At 42.9% G+C, this 24244-nt stretch overlaps 1 protein-coding gene across 1 annotated transcript; it reads left to right on the top strand.

Annotated features, from left to right (window-relative positions):
• Positions 1–1807: 1807 nt before the first annotated feature.
• Positions 1808–12438, top strand: SLC30A10 (solute carrier family 30 member 10). The gene is made up of 4 exons (XM_065058516.1): positions 1808–2421; positions 2890–2973; positions 6419–6655; positions 7411–12438. The coding sequence occupies exons 1-4, from the start codon at positions 1932–1934 to the stop codon at positions 7884–7886; spliced, it is 1287 nt and encodes a 428-aa protein (XP_064914588.1). The 5' UTR covers positions 1808–1931; the 3' UTR covers positions 7887–12438.
• Positions 12439–24244: the final 11806 nt, after the last annotated feature.

Raw genomic sequence — 24244 nt, 5'->3', positions numbered from 1 at the left:
ATTTGGCCCACCAGTTTGAAGTCTCTCATCGTATGTTGGCAGACGTAATGTTAAAGCTGAAATGTGTGTTGATATAATTCTGCTATATCTGCTCCCACTATTGTGTTTGTCTTTATGTAAGAGTCTTCTCAATGCATTTATTTTTATACATTTTTTAATCTGAATATTGCATGGTACTTCCATTGCTTGGCCATTGAATGTATGAAGGACATGCAAAAGAATCTCCAGTTCAGTGAGATCTGTGCGTTTTGGTCCTTGCAGATACACAGGTGGTGATCCTTGAGTGGCTACTTAAGTCCACTCCAGAGGTTAAGATGCATCTTGGCTTATATGTAAGAAAGGCTTTAGTTGTGTAGACATAATTTAGGTGGAATTGAGAGGCCTCATTTAAAAGATGTATTCAAGCAAGGGACCAAACTCAATTAACAGCAGTAACTATGTGATTGCTTCAGAGTTAAAGAGGAAATTCCTGAGGCACTTTATTAATTTTTGGTTGTAGAGAACAATGCCTTTGGTAGGAGGGACATGATAGTGTCCCCTGGCCAGGCTGCCTTAATATCTAATAGCAATATATGATTTGTCAAGTGTGGTGGCACTTCATGTGGCACTTCAGTTTGTAGTTGCTGAAGCAGCACCTCCAGCACTGGTGTGCCTCTTTCCTAGTGGAAATACTCCAGACTCCCACAAAATATAATTTTAAGGACATTATTTTCCTTAGTTCTTATGCCTTTTATTTAAGTTTATTATTCTTGGGCCCAGTTCTGACTTTCTTTTTCACCTACTTCTGAAGTCAAACACACAAAAAAACCCCTGTGTGATGATCAGTCCAAGTCTAGTCTGGGGCCACTGAAAATCTAGTGACATAAGTAGTTGTTTTTGACAACCCCATTGTTAAGAATGGCTTAATTTCCTGGCACCTCCATTGATTATCTGGTGGCCCCCATCATCTTGAACTGCTGTATTGGTAGTCCAGCTCTATCCTTTTCACATTTGGTTGCAGAGGCACCACTTTCCCAAGAACAGCTGTAACAACAATAACAAAAACCTACAAAAACAAGACAGAGGTTTAGTTATTTACTATGCTGCTTATAGATTTTTCTGTAGGATAAAAAAACAAAACAAAAGTATTAAACTACAGGGTGGTTCAAAAAGATGGACCCAATTTGAAATCACTATATGTCTACATGGTTCTCCTGAATGTGGAGGTGACCTTTTGAATGTGTCAGGGAAGAGGGAGCTGCTTCTGGTATGACTGGACAGGTTAGGAAAGAAAACAAGAAGAAGAGGTGGACCCATGCAGAGATACAGTGATTTCAAATTGGGTCCATCTTTTTGAAACACCCTGAATTGTTCTCATAGGCTGATGAGAGGTTCGTACACCCTCAGGTACTGCTCCGAAATACCTTTGCTCCGAAGTACCTGCTAGCTGCAGGAAATTACCTGCTTCAGTAGATGGCACTCTCGATTTGGCACTTCAGCCCCCAACAAAGCACCGAAGGAGTCGCAATTATCGCATCCTTCACCGCAATTTGGGGTGGTACCCGGCATCCCGGAGAGCTTTTGGCTTTATGACCGGGTGCCTCTGCCTCCCCAGGCAAGCCCCTCTGCAGCCTGCGTGCCAGGTCGGCGCCTCCCCGCGCGTTTTATTTCCCATTCATTTCGTATTTATCTTCGTTTCTAACCACCCCGGAGGGGGCTGCGCAGCGGGACCCCCGCCCGGGGTTCCCCCGGCCCCTCAGCCGGGGGGAGCCCCGCTGGCGGAGCCTCCCCGCGGGGGCAGGGCCGGCGGGCGGGGCCTGGCGCGGCGGGCGGCGGCGTTAAGGGCCGGGGCGGCCGCACTTGTTGCGGGGCCGGCGGTGCTGGCTGCTCGGCGGCTGGGCACGCCCCGGGGCTAGGGAGAGACAGCGGGACCGGCCGCTGCTGCCGGCGCCATGGGCCGGTACTCGGGGAAGACGTGTCGCCTCATCTTCATGCTGGTGCTGACCGGCGGCTTCTTTGTGGCCGAGCTGGTGTCGGGCTACCTGGGCAACTCCATCGCGCTGGTGTCCGACTCCTTCAACATGCTCTCGGACATCATCTCGCTCTGCGTGGGGCTCTCCACAGGGCGCATCGCCCGGCGCAGCAGCCGCGGCCCCCGCGCCACCTACGGCTACAGCCGCGCCGAGGCGGTGGGAGCCCTGTGCAACGCCGTCTTCCTCACCGCCCTCTGCTTCACCATCTTCGTGGAGGCCATCCTCCGCCTCGCCCGGCCCGAGCCCATCGACGACGCCCAGCTGGTGCTCATCGTCGGCACCCTCGGCCTCGCCGTCAACCTCGTGGGGCTCCTCGTCTTCCAGGACTGGGGGGGCGCCTGTTGCCGCCGCCGCCGCCCGCCCGACCCACCGTCCGCCGCCGCCACGACGGGGGAGGCGGATGAAGCAGGTGCCTTTCGGCTGCATCCTTGCCTCACCTCCCCGTCCAGCCTTCCCCTCGTGTCCTGCATCTCTGCCACCCCTTCCACCCCATCCACCCCATCCCTTCTTCCCTCCCCATCCCCTCTCCTCCTCCCGTTTGCCCTTGGGACCCGCCGAGCTGCCAGACCCACCTTCTGGGCCCATTCAGAGCCCCAAGCCCATCCGTGGGCCCCGGGGAATTTCACTGAGCTTACTCAGGCACCCACCACCTCTTTCACCTTGTACTTTACACCGGGCTGCTGGATGTTCCCTCGGGATGGGGGAGGGAGGCATTGCTCACGGAACTGCATGGAAAATGTTTTGGCTTAGCTCTTTTTAATTTTTTTTAGATTTTTTTTCTTCTTGTCATCTTTGAAATAAGTTGGTTTTGAGAAGGATGATGTTTTTTCTGTTTGTAGAACTTATACACAACACAGCGTTTCTTCTTTGAATGCAGGTGATTCACCAAATGACCAAAAAAGCCCTGAAGAGGGGTCTGAGAAGAAAAAAGAGAAAAAGTCTGAAGCCTTGAACATCAGAGGTACAGTATGGGAGTATACTGCTAGTATTATATCCACTTTAAACACTTTCTATTTTTGGTTTTGTTTTTCTTTCCCCCAAGCACCAGTAAGAAATAGAGCAAAAGCCCAGGACTCTTCTATATATGTGGACACAGATATCTTTGGCAGAAAGGTTTTGGTTGTATGAAATAGCATAGATAACAAAATACTTGTGATACTGATTTGGCTCCGAGTGTGCTCACATTTTGATTTTAGTTCTTTAGAAGAGTGCAGCTGAAGTTTTTTGGAAAGGAGGCAAAGTCTAAGGAGGAAAGGAAGCATTAAACCTAAGTCACTATAGGCCTAATAGGAAGGTGAAGTGGGTAGCTATGTGGAGCTGCTTTCAGTGTCACTGCTGTAGTAGTTGAGCAGTTTTCAACTCTCAAATGCTTTTGGGCAGAAAACAGAATTTCTTTAAATCCCAGGGGTGATAACGCTTTGTTGTCAGGACAAGGAAAAAGGGGCTGAAACTGGTGCTTCAGCACAGTGTTTTTCCAGATCCTTGAACTGTGAACCTGTCCCTGAGAGAGTCTGTGACAGGATCCGCCCCTCCGATGTTGTAATTCGGATGATCTCTGGGTACGAGCGGAGTGAGACAGTAGAGCTGCTTGTAGGAATAAATCGACCAAGTGTCTCTCCACCTCTCTGTATAGGTGTTTATCAGCATATGAATTTACATACGTATTCTGAGCAGAGCCAGAAGCACATATCTTTGACTATATTAAACACTGAGTTTGTCCCCAAGGAAGGGGCTGTCAACGCTGAAACAAGATGTTACTTTCAAGCTTCTTGTCACCTACCAGCATCTGATACTCATGCAAAGGTGTGTAAGGTGGCATCACATGAATTCAGTGTAAGAGGTTGACATGGCAGTCAGGTACCTCTTTCGGTTTTTTTACACCTATCATTCAAAAGTGTTTTCAGAGTTACACAAATGTGTCTGGGAGGGAAGATGCTTTGAAAATCAAACCACATGCCAGAGCCGCAACACTTTCCTGAATATCTAGAAATTGCTGTCACTGGATATTATGGCATAACAGTGGTAAGATTATTGGAGCAGGAAAAGCAAACTCACTCTCAGAGGTGGAGGAGAGAAGGATAAGAAACTGATGATTATTACTTTAGAGAAGGCCTTACTTGCCTGAACAACAGTGCTTAGGCATAATGATGCTGGAAACTTTAAAAAATGTCTGAAGGATAAGAAATTTTGTATTGGTTATTTTAATATACATGTCGTCTTTGATTTTTAAAAAGAGTCTTTTTCTCTTAGTGGCCCTATCTTTGCAAAATCTGTTTTTATTGTCCTTACAAATATTCCTTGCTTCTTTAGCCACCGTTACAGATGTGTCTTTAAAATTCTGATTAAAAATCTATGTTTTTTCTTTGCTGCTCTAAGTTAGTTACATAGCTACATTTCATAATCACTTGGCAAGAAATTCTGTATATTATAGAATCGGAGCCACCCTGAAAAAAATGGCTGGACAAAATGGATTGCTAGAGGAACTGCTTCCTTGATTTTAAAAGTAGTAGGAACAGGAATCTGTGTGTTCTGCCTGGCAGGATTAATTATTGTAGTATAAAATTATTCCTTTTACTACTTGAGCATATGCAAAGTAGTTCAGACTTCCCAACACAAGCTGTTGGAAACAATGTGTTACCTATGGTCTTACCATAATGACTTAATTTAATAAAAAATTGTTTTCAGTTCTATCTTATAACTTTTGCAGACCTATAGGAAAATGAGTTCATTTCTGTCTACACCCTCATTGTGATGCCTAACCAAGATGTACATATTAACGATGTTAGTAATATAAAATAGGCATTTTCCAATTGCTGTATTCTCAAATTATAATTTATCAAAATTCTGACATACTTTTTTCTTAATTCAAAAGAAGACTTTCTGAAACATTTTCCTGTGTTTTTTTTTTTTTAAGCTGTGCCCTCTAATTAGTTGCCTTGGCAATTGCATCCTGCCTTTCTTTCTTGTTAGTGCAATAGGTGATAGCCCGTGCTCCTTGGGGATTATTTGGAAGTGAAAAGAAAACACTGCAACACTGTTAGGAGGAGTAAAACCCCCTGGGAATCTGCCAAAGGGGGCAGGACATGTCTCACTCCAGCAGAAAGGGCTGGACTCACTGGAAGTTTGTGCTCTCTTATTTGAGCCAAGTGATTCAGAGGAACTCCAGCGGTTGTTGACTTCAGTTCTTGCACAGATCAATGTTCCTGCACAGAGCTGGCGAGAAACCACAGCACAGGCACAGCTCTAGGTCTAACCCACTGTCCAGCAGCACCAAGGAGTCAAAACCCTTTGTTGTGTTGCTCATGAGTTTCGGAGGGAGCCTTTTGCAGCTTCTCCAGCCCAGAGAAAGTTAGTTATATTGGAGTGGAGGTCCTGAAAGTGCTTGTCATAGAGATGTTAAAATGAATTGGTACATTTTGTCCTATCACGGGGTCCAAATAAAAAGCATTGACAAAGAAATTAATTTTGTCTATTTAGAGATGCTATGAATTAGGCATGGGTTGGAATGAAATCTGAGTCTGAATAGTAAAGACTAACGAAAGTGCAGTGCATTTGAGCAAAGATGGGAAGAGGGAAGATTATGTAAAGTAGTGAAAAAAAGAAGAAAAGAGCTCTTAGATGATTGTAACTTTATAGAAAGAAAACTACTTTGGTCATTGTAGTTGAAAGAGCAACTAAAAATATGTTACTACAAAAGCTGGTTTTGTGTCTTTGCCTTTTGTGCAAAAACGTATCTATAGATGTAAAAAGTGGTACCCATCGTTCCCCTCAATTTAAAGTAGTCCAGGCACATAGTAAACCATGGTGTCCATGTGACTAACTCTCAGACCAGATTCTGGTGTTTTTTGGGGTCTGATGGCTAGTAGTGTTGGTGGGATAGGGTTTAGTATGACTAGTAATCAAGCTTGATGTGAAAATTGGAGATTGGGGATGTTTGGAGCCAGAGGAGTGGGCTTAGGTTCCACTTAGGTACTTTTTCAGCTTTCAATAGTGTCATAGAAGCTGCTAGAGAATAACTGTTACTGGGGGTGGTCTGTGGCTCTCTGAGCTTCCAGGGAAGAACGGATATATTTAGTCATCAATTTTAATTGAGAATTGAGATTTCATGTGCCAGGATCTCTTAATAATCTGCAGGCATTTAAGCAAACACATTTTACGTTGCCATGGCATTGCAGTTGGACTGCAATTGGTAGCACGCCCTACATGTTTAATAATGCATCCCACTTAAGCAGCTGTGGTTCAGAGCTTTTTTGTTCTGAAAGCTGTTATTGAAAACTTTGGTTATGATATTAGTGCTTGGAATATTGAGTTTCTCATGTCAGGTAGAACAGACTTTAAAAATGCAGCTTTACTCTCCTCCCCGCCCCCAAAAAACCCACTAATGAAAATTGTGCCCTTTATTTCAGGTGTTCTTTTGCATGTTATGGGAGATGCACTTGGATCTGTGGTCGTGGTAGTTGCTGCTACAATCTTCCATGTGCTCCCTCTGGGGAATGCTCCGTGTAACTGGCAGTGCTACATTGACCCAAGCCTGACAATAATTATGGTGTTCATCATCTTGTCTTCTGCATTCCCACTTATCAAGGAGACCTCAATTATTTTGTTGCAGATGGTTCCCAAAGGTGTTAATATGCAACTACTGAGTAAGTCAGATTTGTTTTTGAAATGCTATTGATTTTAACGATATATTTAAATGCATATGTTATTTCTGGAATGACATGTTTGGATTATTTACTCATAATAGCTCTAAATTCTCAAGAACCATGAGAAATAGTCACATGCCTGTGTCCTAGCAACATGACTCAAATCTCTCTGGATTAGTTAAAGCATGCATTTTGAGAATGTGGTACTCCAACAATACATAAAAAATACCAGATCTTGAGCTGTTAATGCTTTGTGTGGGGTGTTTGTGGAAGAAACAACATTGAATTACAGTATTTCCCAACCCTGCAGTAGCTTCTTCTAAGAGGTTTCCAAAACAACTTAGAAATTTCCGTGAAGGCTGGTTAATTTTGTAGCTCTCTGGTGTTGTTCACACTGGTTAATTGTGGGGTAACACTGGTTATTTCTGGAATTCCACCATGCTCAGGGCTTAGACAAACCAGAAGATGTGGGTCTTGGCCAAGGAAGTGGTGCTCCAATGTTGCCTCTATGAATGGCTGGTAAAGGGCCATCAGGGAGCCTGAGGGACGGGGTGAACCCGAAGGAAGAGTGGCCTGCTCATGTGGTCATCTGGAAGCTGAGCCCGAGGCAGCTGGGAGTAGACGTATTTTATTAAGTAAAGCTCTTTAAAAAAGATAGTTTGGACACTGCTGCTTTCGGATAAGGTGCTTAATGAGAAACCTAGTAATTGGCCAGTACGCCAAAGCCTCTAATGTCTTTCTCTTCTCTCTTCCAGCTGACAGACTATCTCTTGTACCAGGGGTTAGCAGCCTTCACGAGGTGCATGTTTGGGAGCTCTCAGGTGGGAAGAATATCGCTACTCTTCATGTCAAGTGCCAAACCCCTACTGATTATCAAGATGCTGCTTATAAAATACGGAAGGTTTTCCATGAAGCAGGGATCCATTCGGTGACCATCCAGCCTGAGTACATTGACCACAAGACCTCCCAGCTCCTGTGCAGCTCCCCTTGCATCTCAACAGCTTGTGACTCTCAGCTGTGCTGCAGCCAGCGGGAGCCCCCCCTGGCTAAAACTAACGGCTATGCTGAGAAAAACAACAGTTGCTTTTCTGCACTGCATAAAGACGATGGTTCGAGTAAAAATGATATTGAAATCCCTATCGAGTACCCAGGGGCAGAGGATAGTGTTAAAAACGTGAAAAATTGTGATGTGTCTGCTGACAAAACACGGTTGGGCAGTACACGACTTTAGGCAGTTCCCTCTACTCTGCGTAATGTTTTCATAGAACAAATGTGTCTGGGCTAGGAAGGGGGGTCATCAGTGGTCATGGCTGAAGTTGGTGTGGCAAAAAGATTTCTGTGCTTTAGCTGTAAACCAAAATACACCTAAAAAACCTCGTATCTGAAATAAGGATTAATATTCCCACAAAGGGTATTGCATTCATCTAAGATTTTTTCCAATACAGCCTAACACAGTTCCTGACCAAACTGCATGTGAATTTGTGTTGTTAGCGAGGATTAGGTGTATTGCTGTCTGCACTGGTGCTTGCAGTTCATGGCCAGTGGCACTGGGAATGAAACTCTGGCCTTTTCTGCTGAAGCGAGCTGTTTCGTGGAATCCCGGTGGCGAGTTCACGATGGCACTGGGCTGAAGTACTGTATATTTATAGAGGACTTCAGTAGAGATGCTTTACTGAGCCTTAAAACCCATTGGTGCATAGGCAGTTTGTATTTAACAATAATACTTGTGCTTCGGGCCACTGGGGTTTGTGAATGAAAGTAAGAGTGTTTAAGGGGGAAGGGAAGCACTCAGGAATTTTGACTTGCATTGTTTTCTTGATTGACTCCTGTATTTAGGGACAGAGCAGAAGCTGGTCTTGCTTCTCTACTAGTAATACTGGAGTCTTAGCCTAATCACAGATAAGTATGCTAAAGAATAGACTTCTCATCATGAAAGCAAAGAAATACTTACTAACGTTGCCTGTACTGATTCTAGCAAATGGAAATGCAGGCAGTCATCAAATTACCTTTTATCTTGTTCACCGTTGTGATTGTACAACTCAGTGTTTTTTATTTATTTTTTTTTTCCCCCAACAACGGAAGTCACAATAGCCACGGTCTCAATTCATCATTGTGCAGGATGATTGTATCTTTAACACTGAGAATCTGTCATTATGCATGCCGAATAAATAAGCGAATGTGTTTATTATGAACAGTTAAAATTCTGCAGTTTTATTGTTAAGACATAATTTAATATTGTATTAATTAAGAAAGACCCTTCAAAGTTTTATATACAGTATTATCACTTAGAAGGAGCTTTACAAAAATTACAGGGATTTTTTCCTGGTTTAATCTCAGTTATTCCTTTCTGGATTCTTTGAAACGTCTAAGCCCTCCCCTCTGCCCTGCCCCTCCTCCCCCTGCCCAAAGGTGTATTTCAAAGTGTATTTACTGAAGCAATTCCGTTATCTGTTTGCTCTTTTTGAAGGCATGCAAGGGTGCTCTAAGGAACACAAGGTGACATGTCCTGTCACCAGTGCTGGATTTCAGTCAGGTTTGTCCTCCATGTTTCTGGGAGAGGAGACCCACTACCTAATCCTTAGTGCAGTGCTTAGCCTCACTGGCTAGGCAGATCAGATCCAGAAGCTTTCAAATACATTTTGCTGTCATAATCAGCCTTTCAATTGCCTGTGTGGCCTGGGCAGGCTGTTTTATTCATTTATTCATGGCGAACACTTTTATAAAATAGTAGTGTCTTTACCTCAGTGACACCCTCACAGAAAGGGCAAATTGATTTCCTGCCTGGGCTGGGAAAATACCAGGACCTCCTTGTAAGACTGGCTTGAAAGCAGCCAACTCCTTATTAATAAGGACAATTACATGAATATTTAAATGCACAGCAGGATATTTTTCTGCTCAGAAAAAGGTATTTACTGAAGCAGTGATTACAGGCTGAACAGCACATTTTTAGATTTGTAGTTACCCCTTTTGAACAGATTCTTGGGTGAATTAATATATTTTATAGCCTTCCATCGTGGATTTGTATAATATAAATTAAACTATGCTTTGCTATAATTAAAAGCTTGATCCTCCAGTCTGATTCTGTTGGCAGCAGCAGAAGAGAAAGCAGCAGGATCTTGCTTGGCAGTTATTGCACGACTTAATGTAAATCAGGAAACATGTTAAGAATTGCTCTGTCTTTTAAAAGTGTGTGGCATAAAGTAACACAGCCTTTTCTGTTATTTTTGTCCTTATTTTAATCTACACTGGTGTTTAAATGTCGAGGTTTAGATGTAAATAACGAATATATTTATAGGTTTGTTTGAGAACTGAAATTGAAGGCTCCCAAAATAACAACAAAGTCTGTGGGAGAACTTGCTTCCCAGATGTCCTCCGAAACAAGCACCCTTTCATAATTATGCATTTGTGTCTTAAATCAGGTAATTTTTTTATGTATACATTTTATTAAATGGTTGAAAGATGGAATTGCAGTATTGTTTACTCTGGAATTAGAAAAAACTATTATGTGGAATATTGGGGCATTTGACAAAATGGACCATATTTTCCTTTATCCTTCCAGTGTTTTGTTAAAATGGTGGTTATCTATTTTTTTAAGCTTTTGAAAGTGTTGTAACCTGAAAATACAATGAAGTAACGTTCTTAAACTTTTTTTCTTGTCTCATTGAATGTACTGTAATTGTTGCCTGTAAATAAATAGGAAAATACCAGGGATTATAGAAGTCTTCAGGTTTAGAAAACAATCAGATTTAAAATTTCCTTTAATACTGAAGCAGGCAAACCCAACAGAGCTATGTTACTGATGAGGCGAACCTTGCCTTTTCTGTGTAGTGACTTCCAGGGTTTCTGACCCAGTATCCTTGCCTTACTTGGAGTCCTGCAACAGAATGTTTTCCCCCTGTTTTAAGTGTGTCACAACCAGGCTGTACTGGGTGGCCCCTCTCTACTTCTGTAGAAGACTTAGTTCCAATCAGGGAGTATTTTGTATTGGCTTATTTCCCTTCAGTTCTTGTCTTACCTTTTCTAATTCTCTTGAAGTAGGCTTAACTCATTTTGAAATATTGGATATTTCAGTTTTTGCCCTTATCTTTGGGCACTTGTTCTAAATTCAGTTTTATAGTATATTGCACTGTTGAAAAATCTCTTTTCTGGCCTCTTTAGCTTAATTGCTTTGTTCCCCTCCCCCAATTTAGTAACATGACATTTCTGACAATTGCTGGTTGATTGTGCTACTCTGTCCTCTTCAAGTGCTCCCTTATATTTGCATTGTTACGGCACTCAGGTTCTCTTGCAGTGGTTGCCCATATCTGTCCGTCACTGTCAGTACCAAAAGGAATCTGCTTAAAATAAAGGCGACTTTCAACTGGTTCTCCAGCTTATGCGAAACTCTGATCCATCACCAGTAATACATGTGTCCCAGTTGTTTGACAATAAAATGTTTGCTAGCCTTGCCAGATAGTTTTGGAGTAAATGTGAAATCTGGGATAAATTAATTTGGCATTGAATGCAAAAGCAACTTACTGACTTTAATCAGTCGTGACCTTTTCTTAAAGTGAATCAATTTTTTGTCACCTTTTCATATGTACTACATGTGCCTATTCAATTGTTAATTTTTCCTTCTTCTGTAACTCTCTAAATGCAGGTATTTCCTTTACTCTTCTATGTAAAGAAAAATAACTGATGCTATTTTTAGGAGTATTGCCTTTGTTTTGCCACGTTTTCAGTTGACTTCCTTTTCCTCGTGTTCTACATGATACTTATTTTGACTTGTAGTGCAACCACGTTTTTTTTCCTCCTAATGTTTTTCTTATTCTTTGTGTCTTCAATACAAGCAGTATGGTTTTGCTAGCCTTCTGGTCATGGTGATGTATCTATAATACAGTTTAGAAATACCTCTTTTACACGCTCGTTTAATTTTTGTACTCCATTCAAATTCACCCTGTGTTTTTGCTTTTTTGTTTTTGTGTTTTACTTTACCATTGCAAACCACTTTTTGACCTTTTTCAGTTCTTCGTATTCTTTCTCCTACTCAATTACAATGCTTACTCTCCTGAATGCTCCCTTTTATTCTCAACTTTGAAGGGAATATGCCAGCATCCCAATTTTCCCCAAAGTGAAGTTCACCAGCCAAGCTCTATGGATGGCTTGATGTGAGCTGCTCCAAGGACTGTTTCATGTCCTGTGGTCTGTGCAAAAGTATTGTCCAAGTAGTCATCCTGAGATATAAATATATAGATTTATATATGCTTGAATTCTTTCTAAACACTCCACCTGAACCAACTTTTTAAAGAAGGTTGGTGTCTTAACCCTGAGAAGGTATAATTAAATCAATAGGGTTCATGAGTAATTCATTAACACTTCAAGGGAAAGCTTGGATCACTAATTGGAAAGCAGGTAAAAGGGACATTTCTGATAAGATAATCCAAACGCTATGAAGGTTTGTATAGGTTCTACTACTTACGCTGCTGTACAGTGGAAGCACTTTCTATGTTAAATACTTTATTTGGGCAGCGATACCTTGATATAAGGATGTCACTGTATAAGATTGTTACATTTATGGAGTTGTGTTGCTTAAAAGTTTCCTCCACTTCTTCTGTTAATTGTGTAATTTAAATAATGTGCCAAAATGTAATTTCCATGATTGCTGAATCAGTGAATTGTAAATCTCACTGCGGTTTTACTAACTATTAGTGAAAAAAGACTTAAAAGTTTCATGTACAGTTATATTCTTTATTTTCCAAAGTGAAGTTTGAATGTCTTGTAAATAAAGTGTATTTTTAAATAAACCAGTTGTTCTGAGCTTGATGTATGTAAGCAATATAGAGCTTGTGTCAGTTTGGATAGTTTTAAGACAAGTACAAGTAGAGTCTGTTCTTATCATGTGATCTTGTTAATGCTGCGAATTTTATTATGTATATGGAAGAAAAGGGGACAAACAGTCAAAAGCTTTTCCTCTGCAAGCAGCCTGGTGTTCCCTAACCTGGCGGTGAATTTAGAGCCCATGACTCTGGGGTACCAGACGAGGATCTCGGCTGCAACCGATGGGCTCTCTGCAGAACACAGGTGCTGTGTTGTTGCCTGGCTCTGCTGGGCTCTGCCTGCTTGTGTGGTGTCTGGCTTCTACCCAACATCTCTCCTTCTTTCTCTGGTTTCAGCTACAGATCTGTGTGTGTGTGTAAGGGTGTTGCCACATGGAGAAAGTTGGCTGTGTGTATAACATCAGGCCCAGCAGTGAGAATCTCAAAGCTCTCCTGAGTTTCATGACCTGAACTTGTATGTTAGAGATGAGGCCTAACACTACAAGATGCTGGAGAGCAGCTCTGCAGGGACAGAGCTGGGGCTTCTAGTCAACAGCAAGTTGAACATGAGCCAACAGTGTCCCTGGCAGCCAGGAGGAGCAACTGTGTCCTGGGTGCATCCAGCACAGCATGGCCAGCCGGGCAGGGACGTGATTGTCCCGCTCTGCTCTGCACTGGTGCGGCCTCACCTGGAGCCCTGTGTGCAGTTCTGGGTGACACAGGGTAAAAAGGATATAAAGCTATTAGAGAGTGTCCAGAAGAGGGCTATTAAGTTGGTGAACGGTTTGGAGGGGAAGCCGTATGAGGAGCAGCTAGTTTGTTCAGCCTCGAAAAGACTGAGGGGAGACATCATGGTGGCTACAGCTGGCCCACCAAGGGAGGAGGAGGGGCAGGCGCTGATCTCTTCTCTCTGGTGACCAGTGACAGAACCTGAGGGAATGGCAGGATGATGTGCCAGTGGAGGTTTAGGTTGGACATTAGGAAAAGGCTCTTCACCCAGAGGGTGGTGGACACCGGAACAAACTCCCCAGGGAGGTGTCACGGCCCCAAGCCTGACAGTGTTCAAGAGGAGACTGTACAACGCCCTCAGACACATGGTGTGAATTTTGGGCTTGCCCTATGCAGGGACAAGAGTTGGACTTGATGACCCTTGTGAATCTTTTCCAACTCAGAACATTCTATGATTCTATAAGTTTAGGTACTTCTTTTGGAGCAGCAATCATGGAGGTGCCCCCATACGTTCCTCTCTGCCTAGCACCAATCTCCAGTAATCTGCTGCCTGGGTCCTGTCTCATTGTGTCTGATTCTCCAGTTGCGCACATATCTACACATTTTTGTTAATAATGATCAGCAAGAAGGCAGTAGTAGTTGTGCTTGACTTTTTAAAAAAATATTTTGAGTATGTTCAAATTGCAGAAACTACATAAATGCTTAATGAGAAATTCAATTGAGTTTTGTCTAATATGTTGCCTTTGATCAAGTGCCTGGTTGATGTTCCTCAGCCTGTAGCTGGTGGAGATCCTGTTCTCATCCAAAGTTGTAGTAAGAAGTGGGGAAATAATAGTGGTCACAAATGTGTGATTAAGAGTCTGTTACATGCCCTGGCAAAATTAGAATATAGTTGGTGTGAAGGTAATGAATCTTCCAGTTAGGACAAGGTGGAGGTTCGGTAAAACTGAGAGTAGGAGATGTGCAATGAAATGTCAAGGGAAGTTAATGATGTATTCAGCAGGGGCAAGTAAACCTCTGCCTCTTCAAGGACACAAGCTTTGCCCTCTGATGCAAATATGGAATTTATTATTGAGTCCCAGCTGTTTTATACAGGCAGTTAGTTATTTTGACATAAAATTCTAGATGGAGAGGCATAGTTGTAATGGTTACCATCTGCTCTCCAGAGGAAGTCGCTATAGTAGCCCTGTAAGTTTGTGGCTGGACTTTGCTAAAGTGACATTGCCTGTCTGATGAAAGAAGTACGTGCCTCGGTACACAGAGAGAGCAGTCATTTGAATAACTGTGAAGCGTTATTGATGACTACTATATTAGTAACTTAATTATACCTGGGAATATTCCCAGGCACAGAGACCAACCAGCATAGAAGAGCTTGCATCTATGCTAGTAATATACCATCCACTTCAAAAATGGCTCCATGCTGATGGCCAGGTGAGATTAGGTCCTTGACTCTGGACTGTGCCTGGGAAGGGCTGGTGAGAACAGTAATTGCTGCTTGCTAATACAGGTGATCATGGTTCATCCCCAGTTGCTGTTTGATTTGCCAATACTGATGAGGCTCTCAGTCCCTGAGCTTCTGCGCTGTTTTGCAAGGTAGAATTACCTGCAGATAGAAAAGAAAATGAAGCTCATGGTGGTTTCTTGGGACCTGGGGTTGAAAGGTTTTCTCTCTTTCCACACCTACGCCGTGCTGTATCAGTGCACAGGGTGAGCTGGGAGGGGAAGGGCTGCAGGGTCAGCAGTGTAGTCAGCAGATAACGCTATCGTTGTGGCTGCTTGCGTGGCTCTGAAAACAAAAGGTGTAAGGCAAGTGGCACATTCGATATGGCGTTGAACTTTGCTTTACCTCCTTCCAGTCCTAGTACTTTTTTTTTTTTTTTTTTTCCCCAGCATTCACCCATGTTTAATAAGGCTCTGTGTCTGTTTAACCACATGTCACTGACCACCCTGTGGTGAGGAGATGGAAACAAAACTACAGCAAGAGCCTTCAGGGTACATATGAGAAAATAAACCTGTGAAGACATTATGCAAGTCATTGAAATGACACAGTAGGTTCCCAGTTTTATAAGTAAAGTAAAGTAAAGTAAGTTTTATAAGTAAAGGATTGCATAATTCAAGAGGTAGAAAACAGTCCTTTTTTTCAATATCCACTATAAAAACTGATCTTGTAAAAAGTATCTGATGCAGATGAGCCGATCCACCAAGCTTTAAACAAGGAAGTCTAACAGGCAGTAGGAAATCAGTACAATGAATGCCATGACAACTTGCAGAACAGCACTTGCTTTAATTAGCTATTTCTTTTAAAAATTGCCACGTGAAGTAGGGAACGGTAACCTATCTGCACACCACGGTTTCCTTTGCCCACATTGTTCACAGAAAGTGTTTTCTTACGGCTGGGCTTAAGAGCACAGCAGTGTGAAGGGTCTACCCTGGGACAAAACACCCACCAGCAGTACCTGCAGCTTTTGTGCGGGCTGGTGCACGCTTCAGACTTTTGCACCCAAATGATTTCTGGGACATGGCCATCCAGGGAGCACCTTTCTACTTGTGGACATCTCTGGCACTGTGTAATTTCTAAGAGTGTAAGTGGGTGTTCGGTCAGCCCTAAATTGTCTGGGCGTAGGTTATCAGAGGGGCACAATCAGGGCCCCCAAAATAATTGTGAGCCTTTGCATGGTGCCGAGAGGAGATGCTCTGTAGAACTCGCTGAGGAGGAAGAGGGCCTTTGCTTCTCCCCCAGAGCCACACCAGCTCTGGAGAGGACTTATGGTAGAGCAGATCTTTGCCCTTTCTGCAGCAAAGGGACATCATACATCCCCCAGAACAAAAAACTTCAGCTGCTGTTGAGGTAGGATTTGCTGAGGCTTTTGACAAGGGAAGAGCAGGAACTTGCACAGTTCCCTCGGTGACCCTCAAAACCCCATTCTCTGAGTACCAGCTGTGTTTTCCAGCACGGTTTCTGAGGCCATCCAGAAGTGAGCAGGGGTGTATACGTCTTCTTTCTGCCTCCTACTCCTGGATATTTTTTACATGAAGGGAAGAGGTTTATTTGAAAATATGTTGAGACTCTATTATGGTTTCCCTTGATCCCCATTGTCTCCAGATATGAGCTTTTTATTTTGTTTGCAGTAATTCTAATTTGCCTCTGTGCTTTAGTATCTGAAATAAGAAATCTGATCTTAAGCAACCAGCTCCTTAAACTCACAGTCACAATAATTCCATCTACCCTGACCGTAACACTGGCTCATGTTTAGTGTTAATTTGCTGACACTGTATGAAAAGAAAGGAAAAATCAAAGGTGGAGATCCCAAGGCGTAGCTCTACTTAGGGCTACGAAATTCTATAAATGATTAAATGGATTATGCTTCCTCCTGGTTGTAAAGCAGGGTACTGCTACTACAAGAAGCAAACTGATCATTTTGGGCTAGCGCTTGGGCTGAAATGAAGGCAGTCCCCAAAGACTGCCTTCATCAGATTGAACATCACTGTCCTTGCAGTTCTTTCAGCTTTGCCAGCCCAAGAAGGAAGGGATTCAGCTCCTGATGCAGGAACATGGGAGGAAATTATTTGCTGGTGGAAGCGAGCATAAGTGTGTTTGCTAGAAGATAGTTCTGGCTGTTTTTGCCAGCTGAAAATGTGGCTCTGTGCTCTATTTTTCTCCACGTGGCAGGGAACTGGGCTGCCCGCACAGAAGGGAGGGGTTACATAGCGGCTCAGTGGTCACCTTCAGGGGATGAAAATTTATTTTTCTGGCTACAATGGAGATCTCCAGGAGCCATGGAGAAATAAGGCAATGACTCCCTCTCCTGCTGACAACAGTGCTTGTTCCTGCACATATATATATATGCATTATTTCTGGCCGAAGTCAAAGGCTTCTACTAATTATGTTATATTTGCAACCCCCAACTAAAACTGATGTTAATGTTTCCTTCTGAAAAACAAATACCGTCTCTCTTAGCACTCTGTGTCCTGGCCAAAGAGTAATCATGTGAGGCAGCAGCAACGGGAGACCGAGGGAAACAAAGAGGAGCCCAGCTCACAGAGCTCTTTCAAAGTAGTTGTTCACTTGGCCAAGGAGTTCGGCAACTTGCCTGTGCCTTCTGCGAATCCAGCATCCCTTGTACAGCCCCGTGCCAGCCACTGCATGGGTAATGGTAACCTTCTTTGTATGGGACACACACACACAAAGCAAAAAAACGTCTGGGCCAATGTGGCCTGGGGACAAGGAGCTGTAAGGAAGAGAGGGATGGAGCACGTCCCTCTCGTAGGATGGAGGTTGTTTCCACAGCAAGTGCCAGCAGCAGCTCTGCTGCCTGAAAGACAATCAGCAGAGGGGGGCTGATGGAAAGGAGAAATGTCTTATATTTAACACACACATACGCATATATGCATGCATTTATTTTTTGCACACACACACATATATATACTGACATGTATATGAGTGTACGATGCTAACTATATATGACCATATTTATTACCATTCAGCAAATTGGAGTTTTTGCTTTAGTTACAGTACCATAGAAATAGTGCTTGCTGGGTATCCCTGATACCTTCTCTCTGGTATATCCTTCCTGCTTATCACTTTGAAATTGGACCAGTTCAGTATGTCAGGATTGCATAGCTGCCCTTTAAATAGTGGTGCATCTGCCAGGCAGAAACTGTCAGGGTCTATCAGCAGGGTTTTGTGTGTATTTGGTATATTTTCTGTACCATTAATGAGCACTGCTGTGTGGATACCAGCTGTGTGAGGCAGGTACTGAAGTTGTGTAAAGGGCAGAGGCATAATAAGTGGACTTCCCTTGTTGTGAGGTTCACATGCATTTTCCCTGCTGTGATTGATCTGGGCAGAGAGAAGCAAAAATAGTAATCTTTAAAAGTTAGCTAGTTAGCAAGGAGAAAAGAATGGGACATGGATGACCAAGTATAGCCAGTCCCATGGGGAAAGTCCTCCTGCTTCGTTCAGTGGGTAACTGCTACTGCAGCATGTTTTTCAGTTGGCAACAACAGCCATAATCTGACCAGCTCTTATCACCCCTCCTCAAATGTGCCGGGTAATGCTCCACCCCGGCTCTATCTGGGGGCTCCAAACTCTCGCCCCTCTGATCCTTTTGTTTTCCTTCTACTTGCTCTTCTCAGATACTTTCCCCCTTGCCACCTAGCGCCTCCTTAATCTCCTTTCTTCCTTGTCCATCCATCCAGGGCTGACAATCTCTCCCTTGCCAATGCTGCTGGCCACCTTGGGCTTGCTGTCTTTCTGCTTGGAGTCTTCTTTAGCTTAGTCCCGGAAAAAATTGAAAAGGGAGTGGTTCAGAGTGGCCAGGTCTAAGGCTTCAAAGAGCAGCCAGCTCAAAAACTAGCTCGCTCTTTACGGAACTGCTGCTCAATTTTATGTCTAGACTTGGAGGCTGAAAATACCCTGCTGGTCAATTTGCTGTATTTTATTGAAAACTATCAAGTGGTGTGTTAGAGGTTAGAAAGTTTGAAGATGTGAAAACTTGGCTTGGTTACTGTGGCTAAGCAGAAATGTTTTTTTAATGCTACTGCTACTAACAACAACATGGAAAGGAAAGTCTGTGGTGACTAGTTTCAAGCAATTTAGAGAAGGGGACCAATACAAAGATAGCCTACGATATAGCTACTTAGGGAAAGATTTGTGAACTCTTGAAACTTTTGCGGGAAACCATGTAAATTCAGGGATGTGGGTAGACTGTTTTCCACAGCATCTTTCAGGGTCACACAGTGACACCCAAGACAAAGCTCCCTCCAGCCATTGAGTGCTCTCCCTTTACCAAAGACCACAGATATCCTTAAGACCATCTTTAAGGTTCTGTCCATCACAGCACTGACAAACCCCTCTTCTTTTAAACCTGGTTTTCATCTTGCTTCAGACCAGGCTGTCTAGACTGCAGCTGAATGGGGCTGCCACAAAGCTGACCTGAACTTCACGTGTTCCTTTCTGCTTTTGTCACCTTGGTCTGCTGCCTCCAAACAGCAGCGCGTGGAAAAACCCTGAGCATCTGTCTGATGTGTGATTCTTCTCAAGATATCCAAAGCATTTTAATGAGCTTGCGGTGACTACAAAATTGAGAAGGATGCGCCTGCCTGTGTCTCTTGTTCTCAGTTTATTGTCTGAGGTGGAGAATGGAAGAGGGTATTTTGGGTTCATTTACAATAGAGATTTATATGTGCCCTTTACTCGGCACTATATGCTTTAGCATAAACCTCCTGACCCCCAGAGAACTGTTGCTGTCATGATAACAAGTAGACATTACCAGTTAATGCTTATAATAACGTTTCATGTGGTAAAAGATTTCCAGCATTTACAGCTTTGAACCTGTTATCCTATACCAGATTAATACAACTGTATTTACAAAAGTGATTACAAGGGCACTTCTGTTGAGATAGGCAACTTTTCTTGTATGAATGATTAAACAATTCTGACTAATTTGACTGTCATTACACTTTTTAAGGAAAGAAGTCTAACAGATCTTGAGCAAGGATTCCAGGTGCTTAACCTTTTAACCTGATTAATTTAAAATGAGGTTCTACTGATTTGAAAGACTCGGGATTCTACCTTGACTGAAACCATAGGTATTGCGAGAGCTGTGAGACCGAACCTCATGAACCTCCACGGTGACACTCATCACTGCTACTTGTTTTACCTGTCTGAACCAGTGCCTCTGTCCTCTCAGATTTTTTCTTTAACCCCCTGTCCCTGGGCATTCAATGATAAGACTGTTAATAAGGCTGAATTTTATTTGCCCAGCTGATATTGTAAAGAAACCCTCTGAAGTCTTGTTTGACTATATACTAAGGAGTAAATGTTTAAAAATGATAGTCTGTAGAGAAAGGTCCTGAATTTTATTGCTTTTAACATTACTAATCATTCCTTTACTAGCAGAACACCTGAGAGCAGGTGAAGGTCAGAGCCCTGTTTTGCCAGAGGTTCTAGAAACATAAATGAATGGCACTTCTGAGCCTCAAAAGTTTAAAATACAGAGAAAGTTCTCAAACTTCTTGTTCATTTGGGGATTTTTTTTCTTATGTGAGTTTCACTTTTAGTGGGGTTTGGTGTGACTAGCTATGGTGAAAGGGTTGTCAGGAGCACATGTAACTTCTGCTTCTTGTTTGCTCTGTCTTGACTTCAGATTTAGTGATGTTGAGTCCAGTTATGAGTTAGTACATCAGGTTTTATGCATGTAGCTATATTTTAATCAGTGAACTCATTGACTTTGATTGTTCTATTATATAAATAGCTTAGGCTTAGTAAAGAGACTAAGAAGTCAATGAGCCCGTACTTCAGCTCTGACAAGATTGCTCAGGCTGGCTTCCAGCCCTGATACCTGGGTCAAGCTTCGTGTTTCACCTGTGGATTCAAAAAGGAGGTTATTTGTTCCCTGGTCCCAGGCCTGTGGCAGTTCAGGGATAATACCCTTCTACAGATTTTGGGTTGTCAATATAAATCCTTTAGTGCATTTCAATAAATATTCCATGGAGTCCTACATGAAGGGCAAACACAAGCAGCCAGGAAACAACATTTACTTTTACAGAAACCATGCTGAATTGCAGTTGTCTGGGAGTACAGGCTCTGTACTATCACTTATTATCTGCCTGAACCGGTTCTCTTTTTTCTTATCTGCTTACCACACTGTGTATCCAGAAATCTGCTTTGCATGTTATATGCAGAACAACTTTAACATTTATTTTAAATCATGCGGGTTTCTTAATGAACTAATAATGAGCAACATAGCGTGCCTTTTGGAAGCATGCACCTCTTCTTTTACACTGCCCAGGGACCTTCTGGGTCTGACTCCGGGTTTTGCAATCTGAGGGCTGGGAATCCCAGTACCGTTGCTGAAAGTTTCTAATAGGCCTTGAGCTCTCCAGTCATATAATGGGTCTCAGTAGGACAGTGAAGAGCATCAACAAGACGTGCAACTATACCAAAGCTGGAGAGCTTCTTCGAAGGTGAGATGAAAGAAAAACCTTAAAATAAAGAGCATTCAATTCTCTGATGGCTTGTTTCTCTGCTTTAATGTCATTTGTTGAAGACGAGCATGTTGAAACAAGTGGCAGCTTAGTTTCTATGTCAGAGTAATGCTAGGAGGGTTTTTTGTGAAGACTGCAGGGTTTCTAGACAATAAAAATCTTTGCTACTCCTCTTTTCAGTACAAGACGAACTGGTACACTGTATCTTGCTGCAGGGTGGCAGGAAAGACTCAGTAAGACTCATCTGGTGTGGGTTGACTTGACTGACACAAGGACAAGCTGCTCTCTGGAAAGCCAAACCTCTTCACACCAAGAGAAATTTCCCGAGATGAAAAGAAATAGCAGAGTATCAGCATTTGACAGCTCCCGTTGGACTTGCTTTCCTGATCAGAAACCGCTCAGTGGTGAGAGAAACATAAACTTGCCTTGGTAATTCCCTGTCAGTCTTGCGTGGTGCTTAAAAGGCATGACCCTGTACTTGCTATACAGTTTCAGTCAGACACTCGCATCTCAGAATGAAATAAGCTAGCTTAATGCAAACTGAACCACACCTCAGTTTTTATTCAACAGAAAATATCAGAATGGATTATGATATCACTTTTATCTTAGCGATGTCTTTGGTCACACATGCATCTGTTAGGCCATGATGCATAAAACAACACAACACATGGGATCTGATGCATTTGTCCTTCTGCAGTTGATGTTATAGATTCCCCCTCATCCCCAGGTACTCAAGCTTTCCTTCTTACTAATCTTTTCAAGCTCCAACTGTTGAATGCCTGTGTTTTTCTAGCACTTTCATTGTTCTTTTGACTTACCTTTACTATTAGTATACAGCTTCCTAGGGCTTTTTTCTTTTTTTTTTTTTTTAACTTACGTAGGAACAAACTGAAATGGCAGTGCCCTCTGGGGTCTGGAGCAGAGCAGTGAGGGAGCATCTGACTTGAGCAGAGACCTTTCATGTGTGCCAGCACCTCAGTAGTATGAATGTTTTTTTGATGGTGAATTTCACAGACAGGCAATGAACATGCCTGTTGGACATACACTTTTGACAACAATATTTCCATCCTTACTTCTTTTTGGCTTTCTCTTTATTTTCTTTCACATCTTCACCATCAGGAGCTAGTCTTCTTTTTTCTTTCTTTTTTTTTTTTTTTTTTTTTGTCTGTTTGATCAGCAAATCTTTTATCCTTTGCAGTTTCCCCTGCAGTTTTCTCTCTTCTAAGTTCATCTAGTCACGGTCTTCAAAGTGTTGGGTTCACAACCTTGACAGTTACAGCCTTGGTCAGTGTGAGCAGTATATGCATGTTTTTAGATTTACAAATAACCTCAAGGAACAAGCTGGGATTGTAGGTGGGAATCCCACAGCACCAGCCTCCCAAGCAAGACTTGTTGTGCCATTTACTGATATCCCTCCTACCCATCCCACACCTATACACAAAATCCCCCAGAGGAAGGTGAGATGTCAGTAAAATAGAGGAATTAAGTGGGAAGTCATACTAAATGGTGGGAAGAGTAAGGGCTCAGTCAGCCTTCTTTAGACTTAAAGATCAACATAATCTACAGGGCAATGATGTAAAGGCCTGGCTCTAGGTGTTGCTCTCTTTGCCTTGACGTAAACCAGAGTCGCAAGTCCGACAGATATTGTATTGAGTTAAATTTTTCACTTGCACTGGCTTCATGTTGATATTGCAAATGGAATTAAGCCTGGTTCATGCTGAAATAAATCAGGGGAGAGTCTGTGCCATGGCATCTCAGTAAGAAGTCTAACCTGAAGCACTGTAGATTTAAAATCCTAGTGAGCTTGCTAGGTGCTGGATCATAGTAATCGTTTATGATGACTTGTGTACCTTTGGTATCTACAGGGGGTTGGTTCTTCAGTCACTAATAATTGTTAATAATGAGTCACAGAAGAGGTAGAAAGTGGTGGTCAAAGGTGAGATGAATCGTGCTGCCAGTGAATCTCCATTTTGCTACTGATCCATGTCTTCCTAAGCCTTGGGGCTTTCCTCTTTCAGAAGAAATAGCGATTGTCTGAAAATTAGCTGTGCGAATGGCTTCAGGGGAGTCTGCATTTTTAAACTATCAATGTTTTGTGAACAAAAGCATCCTAAAACCAGCATTTCCTCTCCTCATTGCCAGTCCTAAACGTACTCATGGTTCTATATCCTTACACATTAACCTCACACAGAGTGAGACTTGTAATGCCACATGGTTGACTGCCAGGGCTGTTCCTCCAGCAGTGCAGAGGAGGACCTGCAGTGTGGAGCAGGTGCTGAGGTACCTGGGACCATGACAGCTGCTGTCCCTTTGCCAGGAAGGTCATGGCCTCGTAATATTTCCTTCTTACTCTTCATTTTCATCTCCTTACTAAAGGTGCTGCAGGCCAAATTGTCACCTCTGTCACATTGCCATCTGTAGTACTTTAGCTACAGGAAGGCTCCCTCTGCAGAGGCAATGTCAGATCTTTGCTAACATTAGCCAAATTCAAAGTCTGTCGAAGATCTGAGTTCAACTAAGTCCTTCCAGGGTCTCATACGTCACTGTTTCAGGGATCAGGAGCCAGCTCTATGGGTTTTTGGATGTGGAAAGGACCTCTTGCTGGAGTCCTCACTCATCCTTTAGTTCAAGTCAGTATTTGAGGGGGAAGATATATTTGTTCAAAGCATGGGCAGGTTAATGTGTGCTAAGACCCCCTCCCAAAATAGCAACATTTATTTGTGCTCGGTACAAACAATCCCAAACTTATAAATCCAAATGTTTCAAGGTGCCCAGGGGGGTGGTAGGTGCCCCATCCCTGGAGATATTCAAGGCCTGGAACCCTGGAGACAGGGCTCTGAGCAACCTGATCCAGTTGAAGATGTCTCTGCTTATTGCAGGGGGGTTGGACTAGATGGGCTTTGAAGGTCCCTTCCAACCCAAACTATTCTATGATAACGTGTTGTTGTACAAAAGCAGATGAAGCAGCATACGGGAGGAGATGTGCTGTGCTCCTTTACTGTAAGCTGACTGGCACATTGTCTCAAAGTATTCCTCAAACAAGGAAATTATAATGATTAAAATAGTGACGTTATGC

The sequence above is a fragment of the Columba livia genome, chromosome 3 (genome assembly GCF_036013475.1).
Source record: "Columba livia isolate bColLiv1 breed racing homer chromosome 3, bColLiv1.pat.W.v2, whole genome shotgun sequence".
NCBI classification, from domain to species: domain Eukaryota; kingdom Metazoa; phylum Chordata; class Aves; order Columbiformes; family Columbidae; genus Columba; species Columba livia.
The sequence above is the reverse complement of the archived record's forward strand: the minus strand, read 5'-3'. Positions and strand labels throughout refer to the sequence as shown.